Below are 17,131 nucleotides of genomic sequence, written 5' to 3' on the forward strand. Positions count from 1 at the left end.
TGGGGTAAAAAAATTTTCCAACAAATTAAATGACCTTAAAAGCAAAATATTGGCAATTGTAGAAAAACGAACTCAATATGAAAATATTAAAAGTTCAACTACTAGTCAAGCTATTCAATCTGTCTGGTTCTGTTTCCTCATCTATAAAATGAGAAGGCGGAATAATCTCCAAGGCAGATTTTGATTAAAATTCTGTCATGCTACAGCTGGAACATAATCTATTGAACATATATAGGACCATGTAAATTCTCATTAGGAAATCTCAACTTCATTCTTTGAATGAAAGGATAAATGCTTACCTTTTTCAGCTTAGGTAGTTCAGGGAGATTTGAAACTGTAGACAATCCAACATTTATTAAGCTGAGGAACTCTAAATTCACAAATGCAGCTGTTAAACCCTCAATTTTCCCATCATCTGACCTACAATTGTCCAGGACAAGTTCTTTTACCTATGGAGAAGAAGGGGGAAAAAAAGTAAATTTACAATAAACACAATCAGTTCCAAATCCCACTTTCCTCCAAAATGACTTGCCAGAAAATCTTTTCACAAAGTAAATTGTTGTATAAATGCAACATGACAATGTCTTTAGTGACAATATCCTAATAAGCCACAAGATGGGGGTATTACCCCATAAAATACTATATAAAATACATGTACTAAAGGAGTATTTTATACTTTCCAAAGCAGAAAATATATTTTTTTAGTCAATAAAAAAAATGAGGAAAGTCTTATCTCCTCCAACCTTTTAAAAATTTTTCAAAGTTATTCCTAGATGAAGTAATATGAAGAGGGGAAAAATGCCAATATCCATATTGACAGGGAAATCATTACTCCAGAGAAAGTGGCCATGGAAAGAAAAGATGTTTTGTGTTTTTCCCCCTCCCTTCAATACCAAGATAATGAAGTCTAGGCTTAGAATTTTAAATTTTGTGGTCAAAGAGAGGTTTTACACTTACATAAGCCTATTTTCAGTTTCTTCAATATTCTTTCATCATGGAAAAAAGAACACATGATTTAATTTCTATATTCATTTAAGTAATATAAAGTATCCATTACAAAAATAATGCCAAAAGAGTGTAGAAATGGTCAACAAATATATGATCTTGCCAAGTAAGACACATATTATACCCAATGCTAGTTCAAAATTCATTTACAAACCACTATTGAAGATAATAAACGATTTTTGTTATCACCTTATAGTGTGATCCCAGCTCCAATTATGCCAAATCATCTCAATACAAAAATTAAGCTGGAAGGAGGACAACAAATAGGTGCAAAAAGAAACAGAATTACTGGAATTTTCATGGTATTTGATTCTCATCATCAAAGACAATAATGGAACCACTAACACTTTAGTATCTCATGTGTTATATAAGGAAATAAAAATGTAGAAAAGATAAAGTTGTCCAGAATAACAGGATCTGCCCAAATACATACAAAAGAAATACAGTCATAATTTTCAAAGCACTAAGTGATCAATTTTCAGCATATTTTAAAGAAGGAAATACCAATCAAATAGAGAAAGTGATATTATTAAAATAAGTATCTAGACGACTTCTACAAAAAGTGACCTATACACCTACTTCTCATATCTATAAACTATTCTCCAGAGTGACCTTCACATTAATCACAGCTATACTTAACAAAAATGCAAGAACAGATGAGTCAGGGTTTTGTAGATTTTTCTATTGTGCATTTTCTCAGTTTACATGACTGCGGAAAAGCTGCAAAGAGCCAGATCTTACTAAATTTACTATTCATTGATTGCCCCTCCCCCCAAAAAAGTGTTTAACTTGGTAAAACAAAAGAGTATCTTAAAAGCTTTCTTTCAACTTAGTATCTCTCAGATTCATATATATGTGTTACAATCATATAAAGTTTTCTTGATAGATGTACTAAATGTATCAGATACCAGAATACTATAGAACCTCCTCAATGAGATTCATGACTACTCAAAGAATATACAAACAGATAAAGAATGTGTTTTGTACAGGTTAAGATAGTTGTCAATTGAGTATACTCATAGAAAAGACAAAGAGACAGCTAGATATGACAAATGGATAATGAGATATGCCCGCAATAAAGGAGCAGAGGGAAGATTGCATTTAGGAAATTATATAGGTTTCAACAATCTCAAGTGGCTCCCTGATAAAAAAATCCATCTAATACCAATATTCTTCAATTGATGGTATAAGGCTATAAATCATGGATAAACCACAATTTATGAAAAGTCAAATCCCAATTCTAAATTATGAGCTATGTAACTATCATTTTCAGGCTCCATTTCCTCAACTCTCAAGAATGGATAACACCTATTCTGCCTACCTCCCAGATTCATTAAGATTAAATGTGAAAACACTTTTTAGGGCTACAGATTACTATACAAATTTAAGTTATTCTTATTATAATAAATGCCTGAAAGGCACCTAGAAGTAATGGATTTTCAAGATACCTACGATTTAATGAATAGTATGAATCAAATAAGCAAATAATTGCAACCCTATCCAAACTTGGGTCACGACTACAGATTTCAATAAATTTGGAGACTTTGATCTATGATGTTAGTATGCCTAGACTACTGATTTAAAAATCAAAGTATTTCATTTTCAGATAACTGTTTAAAAATTTTACTTTCTATTTGGATAAGATCTGGTGCCCTGTAACATCTATAGGTCCTTATTTTCCTCTCTATGGCCACAAAGAATTATGAGGAACAATTATCTTTCTTCCAGATGTCAATCCTACAAGTATTAAGAGTTAGAACAGTAAGCTAGCCTATCTTTTATGTTGATACTACTTGCAACCACTCCTAAAATCAGAGGGAAGTAGAGGTTCACTTCTGGTGTTTTGAGACTAGTTTTCACAATACTGCTTATGCAAAATTTTATGGTGCTGAACAAAGAACAAAGGCACAGATGGAGCCTTGTTGTAACAAATAAATGTTGCTAAGAGGTTCATGTATTGCAAGGTTGCTTTTCCCCATGTGTCTGTCTGCTCTCTCTGTGCTATATGTGCTCTCCCAGGGGTGTCATGGGTGCTGGGACATACTGTTATGTTGACTGAGGTTTGTAACACATAGAACACTAAAAACAATTTGGAAGTGATGAATGAATCTGTATTTCAGGTTCCCCATAGCTGGGATCTTACCTTCTTCCTAAAGTTTATTTGAAGTTAAGGGACTCTGATACAAAGACCACCTGATACTAATAATTTCTAATAGTGCAGCTTTATATTCCTGACTCTTACTCAGTCTTTACTTGAGAAGCCCTAGTTTTTTATCCCACGAAATTGTTAAAATTTGATAAGCTATCTTACCCAATTTTTTATATATGTAATTGATTTTTATTTTTTGAAGAGGCAGAAGACTTTCTCTAGTGAAATCACTTAAGCCCTCATTTTCAGTTTCCTTAAATAAGATTAGCTTATTTGGCCTCTAAAATTTTTTCCAGATCTATTATTCTGCTACTTTTTACCTCTCTCTAATGAATTTAATATCTTATTGGATTTACTACATTATTCCAATCTGTTAAAAAGCACTTGGGATTCAGGTTCTCTTATATATTACATTCATAATTATTCCTAACAGCTTTCTATAACCTAAATTTTAATAAGTATAGCATATGTATTTCAAATGAGTCACTGATAGAAATGCTCAGAAATAAGGATTCAGGACAGATCTTTGTGGTACACTACTAAAAACCTCACAATAGGATAACAAAACCAGAATTCCTTGGGAAGGGGTACTTTCTCTCCATCTAACTATTCTAGCATTCTGCAAGTATTTTACTAGTTGATCCATAAAGATACTGAGAGTAACAAAAATTTTACTAAAATCTAGATACATTTTTCAGTATGCTCTACTAGTCTTATCACATGTATGCTATATTATATAATTGAGTTTACATACACATATAAGTCTATATGTACATTTGAATATATATTTATATAGACTAATTTTCTCTCTCCTCTTTATGCCCAACCTCCCCAGTCCCTGCCCTGGTTGTAATACTCTAGAAGTGAACCTTATGTCTTCCTAGCTAATAGATTAGTTCTTTATCCACTACTCCATATTGCCTCACCAATCTTAAACCACTATCAAAAAGAGTTAAATGAAGTTGGCTTCACATGATAAATTACCCTGCTCTATGGTAACACAGATGTTTCCTTTAAGATACAAGGGCAGGTAGTACCTGTATAGCCAATTATTTCAAAGAAAAATCACAAGCAACATGACTTCTTACTAATAGCTGATCTCTTGTCTTCCTGGCAACATCTATCCAACTCAATGACATCTTTTATTGGGCTAGGTTTTTAAATTTACAACTTAGTCACCTCTATTTGCTCCCAATCTCCTAAGTGAATTTGAGGGTATTTTTTACAAAACATAAACACAATTAGTCATTGATTTTTGTCTTACTTGCAAGTCCTTCCTCCATCCCATTATAAATGACAAAATTGCTTTCATTTCTAAGCCAACAAATCACTTGAAAGTTAGCTAGGTAACTACCTGAATTTTCTTCTGAATCCACAGAAGTTATGTTTGGGGAGAGGGAATTTTTTTTTTTTTTTTTTGGTCAGGGGAAGTTAAAAGCCAAAGCCAAGTAACAAAGTCAAGTAACCCAAAATGGTACATACTTTCCATTATAGAGTCAGCAGAGTGGGTTAAACTCCTAGAAAAACTTCTGAAAATGACAAATGTCCAAAGGCTGACCAGCCAAGTACAGGCAAGCAAAGTTCAGATCAAAGGGACAAGTTTTCATACTGAGTACTATGCCAATTACAGTCTAAAGTAAGAAATACAGATTTTAAAAAGCTTAGAAAATCTAGGATTCTAAAACAAACAATAATCAATCTATTTAGGCCAGGTTCAAATAACATAGTGACTGGCAACATTGAAGTTTTTTTAAGCAAGGTTTCTATTCGTATTTCTTTACTTGTATTTCTTTAAATTTCATTCTATTGTTTTTCTTAAAATTGTTAAGCAAATGTAGACATTAGATATTATTGATGGTTTTCCTATACCAAAAGATTATTTAAAATAAAATCTCCCAAGTGTTAATTTAAATTCATTAAAATTTTTTTTTTATCTATGCTAAGGGAAAAAATTAAGTGAAAGTTTTGAGCATTATAACAGAAAAGACCAAATTTTACCTCAAGGTGTGTCTTGTGCGTGTCGTTGGGGGAGGAGCCAAGTGGAAGATGCAGAATAAAAAATAAGAATTGGTTCCTTTGGGGGCTATAAAGTCTCTGATGGATTCAACTTTTTATAACTAGAAAGATGAAAGTGGACTTCTAACTATTTAACACATGTTAATAATACTACAGTTAATCAGGATTTTGAAAGTACTAAGGGAAAGTTGAAAAACAGAAGAAGAAGAAGGTACTAAAATCAGTGAAGGGCCCCATAGCTATTTCCTTTTTTGCTTAAAGAGATTACAAAGGACTTCCTGTTTCAAAGAAGTTTTGCTAAAGCTTTGGGGCACAAATGAGCACAGCGTCACAAGGTTGACACAGAGAGAATGGTCACATAAATACAAATCCCAAGCAGACACCCACACTTGGATCACAAAAACACAATTACAGCCACATTAAAAAATATTTAGTGGCAAAAGACAAACATTACCATTCTCTCCAAAATCTATAATAGTTCCTTTGCATTTCTTCAGATCCTCATTATAGAATAATTTCCTGATGCATGGACCTGATCAATTCACTCCCCTGTTTTAAAACCTTCAATGGTTTCTTAATACATATTATACAAGACTCGTGAGTCTGGCATTCAAAGCCCTCTAAAACTGCTCCAGTACACTTTTTTAGACTAATTTCACCTATTCCCTCCACATAGTTTATACTTCAAATTTAATGAAGTACATACCGGTCATTTCTCTTAAAAATGTCAATAAGTTGTTGGTCTATATAAGGTTTAGGAGGACCTGCACCTCTAGTATGAGGACTTGCTAAGCCTTTTTCAGGGCTGTTTATCCACATTTGAAGTCCACTTTCACCCAACTCTCACTCGTGGCTCCAAGAAGTTGTAGCACATGAAACATCTACACCTCTATAAAACTGTCTTGGTAGACATGCTAAACTAGGTTGAGGAAAACTGACAGGCTTCAAACCCACTGGTGAGTTAGGGGAATGTCTACCCCAAGCATGTGAAGACTTCCCCCACCGGAATGAGCAGATGAGAAGTGGCCAAAGCAAGGGCTGGGTAGTGCTTGGAGGTTGGTCATCCACTGCAACCCAGATCATTGCCAGTTGTCAGCCACAGGGCTTGATGACTCAGGCAGAAACAGACAGATGACTTTGTGTAACTCTGCCTCATTTAAATCCAATTCATCCACAAGTCAAACCATCACCAATTATGTCAATGGTCCTCTTTGAAAAATGAAAGACGAACAATATAGTTGCTGCTAAAAAAAAAAAAAAAAAAAAAGAGAAAGAAAGAAAGGAAGGCCTTTATGTAGCATTTAAGAGTATGAACAAGAATTGGATAGGATGAGAAAGACAGAAGAATTTAAAGGAAGTTAGGTAGTCCAATAGATAAGAGTGCTGGACCTGGGGTCAGGATATGATCCCAGACACTTTCTATTTATATGGCCCTAGATCACTTATTCTGTCCACCTCGGTTTTCTTGTCTATAAAATGAAGGTAAAAGTAGCATCTATCTTCTAGAGTTGTTGTGAGACTAAAATGAGATATTAATATTTGTAACATGTTCTACAAGCCTAAATTTTTTCTACAAATGATAGCTCTTTTTATTTGCATTGGTACTGATAAAAATCAAATGTCATCAAGAATTCACTAAACTATCAAACTAGATACAGAAATCCATTGGTAATTAAAGATCTTAGAGACAAAAAAAAAAAAGGTACCAGCAAACAAGAGATAAAAATATTTCACAGATGATTTATATACCAAGAAAATGACAACACAGTATGATAAAAGAATGTATAGTCATTATCAGCAATTTTCAGAAGTGCTAATTAAAATAACTTGATAGCTATATACACATACACACTCACATATTATATACCTATCATACCAGCTAAAATTAAAGTGATAAAAACAATTTCAATTTTCTGGGAGAAACAGGTAGATAGTCCAGTTAGCACTTCAATTATTTAACCTTTCTGGAGAGTAATTTGGTTAATATATAGTTAAGATCCTTCATACTCAATTCGAGAGGAGGGAGGTATAATTACATTGCAGTTTATCTGAAAAGAACAAGGTTCTGGTGGACTGAAGTAAAAGCCCAATATGTGTCAGCAGTATGATGTGGCAGACAAAAGAGCTAATGTGACCTTGGGCTGCATTAATTTCAGGGAAGAAGGGAGTGCTGGTCCTTTTATAGGCTGCCACGGTAGGAACATAACTGGAATATTCAGAACTGGACTGGGCATTCACCACAATTTGAACAGGACACTAATAATCTGGATAGCATATAAGGTTTACAAGAATGGTGAAGGTCACATAATAATGATAGCTGATGTTTTATATGTAGAAACAGACATAGCTAACTAGATATATATACACACATGTGATTGTTTACATATGTATGATACATTTATTTATGGTTTGGAAAGCCCTTACACATATTATCTCATTTGATCCTTATATCATTTTATAGATGAGGAAACTGAGGCTGACAAGGTCAAGTTGCCCAGGGTTACATAGTGAGCAAACACCAGGCAGCATTCTAACTCAGGTCATAAGGATCCACTGAAAGAACTAAATATGCTTAGCTTAGAGAAAAGGAAATGAATGATATCTGTTCTTCGAGTATTTAAAAGGTTGTTGTGGGGAGCGAGGGTAGGGGAAAAGGGATTTTGTTCCATTGGCTTCAAGGGACAAAAGCATGAGAATGAGTGGAAATTGTGCTTTTAGGCTTGATACCACCAGTTTCTAACAGGGAAACCTGTCATGAAATCAAATGGGATACCCTGGGAGATGATTTGGTTCCCCTCCCCTTATGGGAGAGTGGGGGGTGGGGGACTTCTGTCTTCAAGCCAGAGTCACTGGTAGAGTACATTACTGTCCTTTTGGGTAGAAGCTGAATTAGATGGCTTTTGAAGTTCCTTGTAACTTTAAAAATCTTGTGATTCTGAATAATTTCATTTGGACATAATGTATCCCTAAGAAAATAACCTCAAAAGGGAGCAAAGCAATTTATACAATGGTATTTATAATAACATTGTTTATAAAAATGAAACTAGAAAGAATCTAGGTTCCCAACAAAAAGGAAAAGGAACAGCTAATCTATCTTGTAATACAACAAAAAAATACTAACTTGGAAGTTAGAGAAGCTGAGTTCAAATTCTATCTTTGCTCTTCACTACCTGTATAACCATTTGTAACTCATTTAAGTTCCCTGGGTCTCAGTTTCCTCATCTGTAAAATAAGAGTTTATTGGCTGGTCTGAGGAGGTTCCTTCTAGCTTTAGATTTATGAGACTATGACCATAAAAGCATTAAAAATGACAAATACTGGACTATCAATAATTGAAATATTACACAAAAAAGTCAGTGCCAAATAGCATATGTTTGATTGAAAACAAAAACTTTAAATATTCAGATAAATTTTATTCCCAATATCACAAACCACTTACTTGTGAGAAGCATGGCTCTCTTGTTGAACTGTTTTTGCTATCACAAAGTATTTCATAACTTGGAATAATAATTAAAATTTATAGATACTTCACAATAATTCTCAGTTTTTATTTCTAGGATTAGAGATATACAGTTGGAAGTAATCAAAGAGCCATCTAACATTACCCTCTCATTTTATAGACAAAGAAAGTGAATGTCAGAAAAATTAATTGAACTGCCCACAGTCTTAGTAAGGGGCAGGCAGATCTTATTCCAAAACTAGTGTACTTTTTTCTATAAAGAATAGATGGTATTCAGGAAGCTTATTTCAATTCATTGCCTTTTCACTTTAAAATTCCATTTTATTTATGATTTTGTAATTTTACTAGAATAGCACTGTAGTGTAGTGAAAAGAATTGCTGCATTTGGAGTCAGTGAATGAGAGGTTAGGACTTTGCTTCTGCTCTTCATGAAGTATGTGACAATGGGAAGAGGAAGGAAAAGGAATACCTATTTCTATAATGCCTACTAAGTGTTAAGCACTATACCAAGCAATATATATATATATATATATATACACACACACACACACACACACACACACACACACATATAATCATCATGACAACTCTTAAAGAGGAGGATGCTATTATTATCTCCCATTTTACAGTTGAGAAAACGAAAGCAAACAAAAGTTAAATGACTTACCCAGTCACAAAGCTATTAAGTGTGAAGCCAAATTTGAACTTAGGTATTTGTTAGTTTGATCACCACAATGACAAATCATGATTTCAGAGGACCAAAAATGAAGCACAATTCCATTCTCCTGACAAAGAAATGCTAGACTCAAAATGCAAAATGAGAAATAAAATTTTGGACAGAGCCAATGGGGGAATTTGCTTTACTTATTTATGCATGTTTGTTGAGACTGCACTGTTTTTCTTTTTCATTCAGTGGTAAGGAAGGAGAGAGGAAATTTATATTAATTAAAAATAAAATAAAATTTAAGTGAAAAAATATACCTAAACCGCTTTAGCAAGGCCATCTCCTAAAAATCATACTTTTTTTTTTTTAACAAAACCTTCCTAATAAATTATTTTATTACCTCACCTACTTAGAAAAGTAAAGACAAGACTTTACACAAACAGCTAATATGCAATTTAATTAATTATATGGGCATCTATTATACAAAATATACATTTAATTATAAGCTAAAGGGCTTGGTGATATGCAATTATCTCATAGTTATCTTTGATAGTAATGTCCTTCCAATGTTTCTCTGGATAAAGAGCTCCTAAATTTAGCTCCTAAATTAAAGCCTATTCTACCATTTTGTCCAGGTGGATACTGGATATAAGTGGATACTGCCTGAATGCAATAAATTAAATTCAACAAAGATTTTTTTTTAGGTATATGTTATGGGCATGTCAATGGGAGAGGCCCTGTGAAATCAAAGGAGGAACCAACAGGCCTTGACTTCAAGGAGCTCTTCTGAAGCATATAACATGGATCTAAGGAATATAAAGTATATAAAGAATAACCAAAATTAATTAATATTAGGAAATGAGACATCAGGAAAGACCTCATATAAAAAGTAGCTCCTGCATTGTAAAAATGAGGCAAAAGCCACTTTTGAAATCTGAGGTATCCAGATAATTGTCTTAATTTTTCTATTATATTACTGGTCAAAATGTAACAGCTTTATACATCTATAGGCTTTGCTCCAGAGAATGAAGCTGTTACGATCAGATTTAGAGAGGAGACCTCAGAGGTCACCAAGTCCAACCCTCTCCTTTTTCATATGAAGAAACTAAGCCCTAAAGAGAAATTCTCACCAAATCAAGTTTAATTATTATTCAGCTATTTTTTCAGTCATGTCTGACTCTTCTGTGACCTCATTTAGGTTTTCTCAGCAAAAATACTGAAAAGATTTGCCATTTCCTTAACCAGCACATTTTTACAGGTTTTTTTGGTTTTGTTTTTGGTTTGTTTTTTTAACAGGAAATTGAGGCAAACAGGATTAGATTAAGTGACTTGATCAGGAGCTCCACAACCTTTGCCACCCAGATATCCAGTAATGCAGCAGCTTAAGTCCAAATCTAGGTCTGACTCCAGATGCAATATTCTATCTTACTACAGCAGCAGGTTTCTCCTTATAAAGGAGGCTTTAAAGGGGATTGGAGTGGAGCCTGATTTTTGGTACCACCAACATTATTCAGTCAGGTCTGATTATCCTTTAAACAAAAGACAATAAAATAATGGGGCTGTTTGCCTCCTGAACTGGGTCCAAAGGTTAAATTCCAAAAGAATTCTTTAAGAAAATGTTTTTACATCTGCATCATACGTAAAGTGTATAGTTTTCTAAGACAGTTGCTTCTGAAGGAAAATACTCATCTGAACATGAGTTCTGATGTTTTTCCTCAATTCATTCTTTCTGCATCCTATACAAAATACTACAAGATCCTCAAAGAACATTTTTCAAGTTATGTAGATGTAACACTATACTCAAATATGAATAATTTAATATTCATTTATTGTCCAGATCAAAGGCTAATGATTGCTTCACTTAACTGCTTCACTTTAAAGGAGTATTAAATAGTCAGTAAGCTTTTCATTATGAAAAGAAAATGAGCTGGAGCTGTCAATTAACTAATTCTTGACTAGTTTTCCTACATCAGCCCAGTGAAGTAGCCCTATTTTCACTTTAGATCCTTAAGTAAGAATAAATATTGTTTTCGCATAATTTGTTTGCACTAATTAACATAATTCTATTTTATACTGTCTTGCCATCAATTTGAAACCCAGAGAAGTCAAACAATGGAGAAAATAAATTCCCCTATGATCTTTTCTCTCATTTTCTCGCACTCCTACGAAAATTGAGGCAGAGTTAATATTAAGTGACTTGTTCATAGGATCGTGAAGCTAGTATATGTCTGAGACAGGATTTGAACCAAGGTTTTCCTCACTCCAAGTTCACTTTATTCACCAGACCATCTACCTACCTAACCTCTCCTACTGTTTACCAGGTACTCAGCCTGTAAGTGCTTAGATAACACTGCTGGAATAAAAACTCCCAAGTGAACTCCGAGGTCTTTCAGAGAATACTTAATACCTTCACACCTGTCATAGCACTGGACCACTCAAATTCATATTTTCCTTACTTGTATATTATCTCCCTAAAAGAAACTTTGATCTTCAATAATGCTATGACCTAGTGTCCTTCTTTTAGGATTTTATTATATTTGTTGAAGGTAATTTTAAACTATTTAAAAGTCTTGTGAGATCTCTAGGTCCCATCAGTTTCCACTTTTCAATAAGAATTGGTGAGAAAAGACATACCTAATCCAACTATTTTTTTAGTTGTGCAGGTAGTGTTGTATGAAAATGAAGCTGCAAGTCTTTTTAAGAATCTAGATCAGGCATTCTTAACTTAGGATCTTTGCACATTAAAATGTTACATATTTTAAAAATATATACATGTAACTAATTCAATATCATTGATTTCCTTGGTAATGTTGTATATTTTATTTTATACATTTAAATCATCGTTCTGAGAAATGGCCCACAAGCCTGGGGGGAGAAGAAACAAAACTTGGAAGGCAAAAAAGAATTTTTAAAAGTTTACTCTCTTTAAGTCCTAAGTAATGACTTAATTGTGTAAATGATGATGTTATGTATGAAACGGCTATTCTTTAATGGTCTATATAAGAAGTTCTTAACTGATTTCCTTTGTAATCCTAAACATTATTTTATGCATTTAAATCATTATTCTGAGGGGTCTATAATATACACATACATAATAATACACATATAAGGATAATAATAGATATACCATATTCCAGCTTGTGACAATCAAAAGATACATACATGTAATGAGACATATATGCACAGGTATTACTCATACATGCTATGCAATAATAGGATTAATTAAACCTTTACTATAAGGCACTAGAATTAAGGATTGAGAAAGGCTGTAGAAGGTGGGATTTTAGCTGGGTTTTGAAAGAAATCAGGAAAGCCAGGAGGTGGAAATTAAGAACATTACAAGAACAGGCAGAACCGAGCAAAACGCCCTGCGTTGGGAAGATGCAGTATCTTGTAGGAGGAACAGCGATATATGACATAATGTAAAAGCAAATTTTAAAGCGCTACATTCCTATTATATTATTAGTGTCACTAGACTGTAGAGTCCATGACAAAAAAAGGGGAGTGCTAATTACTCCTATTGCAGCATAATGGTCAACTAATTTTTTAAAACTTTAAAAAACTTACTTAAGCCTTAATTAAAGGCCTTTAACTCAAGGTCACAATTTGAGTACAAAATGAGCCAGAATATATTATGTGACAACTTCATTAGCTTGGAGATCTTTCCCTCGTTCATTAGCATTTCACCCCAGCCCCCAAGTTATAATGCCGCTTTTGTAAAGTCACCACCACCAAGAAGTGGATTCAGCTCAAGGTAAGAGGTTCAACCTCGTATCCCACTCCGTGGTCAGAGCCAGGCAAGGGAGAGATCTTGCAGGATACGGAGGGGTGAAAGATGAAAAGGGAGGGGGCTCATGGGACCAAGAGAGGTCGGGATGGAGGACAGAGGGCCGAGTGGAGATGAAGGGAGGGGATAAAGGGGAGGAGAACAGAGAGAGGACGGCACAGAGGACGGTCCTTTTATGATGGGGGCGGGGGACAGCAAGTGAAGATCGCGCATCGCCGTCCACAATTAAAGCAGGGAAACACCCCATCCCTTTCCAAACGGGGCAACATCACAGCCCCCGGAAGCTCAGATAGGCCCAGGGTCCTCTGAGAGTCCGGAGAGGGGGAGACCACGTGCCTTTCCGCCTTTTCCAGAGCGAAATGGCATCTCCCCTCCCCATGGAACCCCAAGCCCCTCGGATCCTCTGGGCGATTCACCCGGGGAAACTCGTGGAGCTGACATCGCCCTTTTAAGAAATAAGGGGGGGGGGGAAGAGTCCGGCCGCAGCAGCGCGGGGTCCCACCAGCTGCAGAGGCAGAGCTCCGGCGGCGGAGGGCAGAGGACCAAACGCCGCCCCCGCCGTCGGATGCCTCTTTCGAGGCTGGACTGCACCGTCCACGAAGCGTCCGGAGGAAACGGGGCTCAGGGCAGGGTGGGGAAGTGAGCAGAGCCGCGAGGATGCGCGGGCGGCGGCCGACTTCCCGGCGGAGTCGCCTCCGCGGAGGGAGACGGGAAGCGAACAACATGGCGACGTCGCGCTATGGCGCACCTAAGACCGAGAAAGCCCCGGCCGCCGCCCGCGCGGAGGGGGTCGAGCCCCCGGGGGAGGGAGCGGGGGCTCGCCGCGGGTGAGAAGTCTCCCCTCCCCCCTCCCCCTGCGTCCCGCCAGTCTCCCCTCCTCTCCTCTGGCCTAACTGAGGAGAGAGGGAAAAAGAAACGGGGAGGGGAAAGGGGAAGAAAAAAAAGTTTTATTTTTAGCCCTTGAAAAATGGCGGGAACTGAGCCCCCTTTTTAAAAACTTGGCCCCAGAGAGGCGGCCCTCGCGCGCCTCCTCCCCTCCCCCCGGGGCCGCGCCCTCCTCCCGGTGCCCCCCCCTCCCGCCGGGATGGAGGAGGGATTTCCCCTCCCCCTAGCCCGTCCCCGCTTTCCTCCCTCCCTCAGCACTTGTGGTTCGGTCCCCACCGCCTGCGAGGCAGCGGGTTAATGGGGTGTGTGTACGGGGTGGGGGTGGGGGTAGTTACCCTCGCCCTCTTACCCAGCCTCAAAACTCGCCTCAGCCCCCCACCCCACCTAGCTCGCCCCATCCAGGGCTTCTCCGACACCTCCCCCCACCAAAGAGCCCCAGGGGCGAGTCGGAGCTTTCCGCTCCCCGCATCCTGGAGAGAGGCGACCAACATGGCTCCCAGCGTTACACAATTCCCCTAGCCCAACCCAGCGCGGCCCGGGCCCGGCACTCGCACCCCTGCCGGTCGGGAAGATGCCAGCGAGGCGGGAGGATAAAAGTTTGTTCCCCATTCTCCTCCTCCCGCTCCCCCGAGGGCTCCGGCTCCGGGCGGACGGCCGGGCGACGGGGCCCAGGCAGCACCGAAAGAGTTAATCGCTTGTCGGATCCCCAAGCCTGAGCGGACCGCCGGGCGAGCCTGCACCCGGCGGCCGGGAGAGAGAGGAAGAGGGCGAAACGCCCTCCGCGCCTCGCTCCGACCGGGGTCCAAGGCACCTTCCCCCCAGCCCGGCCGCCCCCCTCCCATGTGGTCCCCATTACATGCAGGTCCTGAGGGTGGGCGCAGAAGGGGGATTCCGGCGGGGGCGGGGGCACCGCTTACATCCGACGGGGTCCGGTTCCTCAGCTCCAGGTGGATCCTCCTCTTCATGTCTACGTTTCTCGGCCCCCCCCTCTTCAAACTAACTTTCCGGGGGCAGGAGGGGGGAGAGGAGGGGCTCGGTCCTCGGGAGAATGAACTGTCCAAAGGCGAGTCCTTGAGGGAGAGAGGGAGGGCCCTGCCGGCTTCTCTTCCCCCCCGAAGGAACGCGCGAGCGGAGCCCCAAAGCCCGAGTTACTCACAAGAGCGAAGCGAAACCATGGAGGGAAAAGGGGACTGGAGAGCGGCTGTGGTGGCCTCGCTACCGCCGCCCCCGGCCGAAAGCGGCACCGCGCTTAAACAGGCAACGCGGCAGCACAGAGGCGGGCGGGCGGCCGCGGAGCGGCGCAGCGCAGCCAGGCACCCGGGGCACACAAGGACGAGGGCGCCCGAGACGCGAGGGGGGTCGAGGAGGAGGAGGAGCGTTAGCGGCTCTGCCGAAAGCGGCTGAGCCGGGCTCCGCTTCCTTTTCCCCACTGCCCCGACCGCGCCTGGGGTGGGGGATGCTCGGGCTTCCCGGGGGAGGGCGGGAGAGGGGGATGGGCGAGGATGGATAGGTGGACAGATAGACATGTGTGTATGTCTGTATGATATACCCACGTGGCGTGTCCTAAAAGTCTTAAGGAGATAGCTTAAAATTGCCTACTTATGTAAGTACACATGTGTTACTTCTGAGGAAAGAATCAGGCTCCTAAGAGTCCGGACCTAATAATTTTCCACTGAAGAAAATTAGGGAACACTGTAGGGAACCGGAAAGGTGATTGATAAATGTTCCCCGCCCGCCGGCCCCCCCACCCCCATTTGACAAATACGTCTGTGTGGCACGCTAGTAAAATTTTAAGGAATAATTTCAAAGGGAGAATTGGAAATGTGACTGAAGCACATTAAAGTCGAACTATGTTTTCTCGTCTCCCTGCCTCACCCAGCTGGATGAGTCGGATCTGGGAGGAGATCAATAAAACAGCTGCACCCGTCGTCTGAGTAACAGAAAAGGAGACGATTGCGAGAGAGAGGGAAATCTGTACTGTTATCTCCTTTACTTTAGTTGTGGGATGTTCAATAAAGAGAACCAGATTTGGGATTGTCTGTGTGTGCTTCCACGTTTTATTTCACAATACAGAATCGTTTTCTGTCCCAGACAATATGTAAAATGTTAAAGCCGAATTGTGTTTAAATCTTTTACAACTAAAATTATATTGCAAAGTTATTGCTATTTTTTTTTTCCAGAAAGAACTGACAAGCGTAAAGTTCCGTGTTTTACAGGCAATGTGTAACGCAAAGGAGATGCACCTGGAGCTGATACTCTTAACAGGTGGTTAGGTTGCCTAACGTAATGACTTCCTTCCCTAAGTCAAGCACAAAGCATATCTCATGGTTTTATATAAACCTCTCAAATACTCTTTCTTGGTTTTTAATCTATAATTATTGCCAAAAACCAAATCGGTTATTTTATAGATATCAACAGTATTTGAGACGAGTTTAAATATTTTTAGCTATCGTTTTGAGAATAAGAAGATACCTAGGATCTAAGGATTCATTTTAATTTTCTATGGAGCATATTACTATGCTCATTGGCTTTTTATCGTGCAAGGTCAGCGTCACTTTGTTTTCTTAAACATTAACAGAAAGGAAATGACATAAAGAATAAAATTGACATAAAAGTATGTAACGAAATTATGTTTCAATGTAAGCTAACAGAGTGGCACTGAAATGACTGTACATTTCTTTAAAATGGAGGATTCTGTTTAAATACAAATACATTTGGTAAGAAGGCATTCATGCATTGAACAAGTACAGCATTTATTGAATGAAATGAATTGAATACTCTGCTTTTGCACTGTGCCAGGAACTGAGAAATATACAAAAGAAGTTTAAGATTTAGTCCTTGGCTCACAAGAAACAATATAAAGCAGTACTATATGTACATAATGAAATAGTACTGACAATTAGTACTATTAAACTCCATAAGAGGAGGGAGATAAGACTTAAAGCAGTAGATATCTTAGAGAAAGTGAAGACTTTAATAGTCTTAGAGCTGGAAGGTAAATGAGATGTAATAGTACCTGATTCACCACTTCCACTTCTGCCTCCCCACCCCAGTTTTACAAATGAGAAAACTGGTCCAAATTAGTGAATTGTGATTTACTAAAAATCACACTGCTCCATACTGGCAGAGGCAGAGCTAGAAACATTATTTTGTGACCTTAATTTT

At 38.6% G+C, this 17,131-nt stretch overlaps 1 protein-coding gene across 1 annotated transcript in view; it reads right to left on the reverse strand.

Moving 5' to 3' along the window:
- ANP32B (acidic nuclear phosphoprotein 32 family member B) overlaps nucleotides 1-15,132 on the reverse strand; it is a 31,427-nt gene extending 16,295 nt beyond the window's left edge. The window contains exons 1-2 of the mRNA XM_051995603.1: nucleotides 14,884-15,132; nucleotides 300-449 (exon numbers count right to left, since the gene is read on the reverse strand). Coding sequence (XP_051851563.1) covers nucleotides 300-449; nucleotides 14,884-14,931 — 198 coding nt within the window. The 5' untranslated portion in view covers nucleotides 14,932-15,132. The remainder of the gene's footprint in view (nucleotides 1-299; nucleotides 450-14,883) is intronic.
- Nucleotides 15,133-17,131: the final 1,999 nt, after the last annotated feature.

This window comes from Antechinus flavipes, chromosome 1 (genome assembly GCF_016432865.1).
Source record: "Antechinus flavipes isolate AdamAnt ecotype Samford, QLD, Australia chromosome 1, AdamAnt_v2, whole genome shotgun sequence".
NCBI classification, from domain to species: Eukaryota; Metazoa; Chordata; class Mammalia; order Dasyuromorphia; family Dasyuridae; genus Antechinus; species Antechinus flavipes.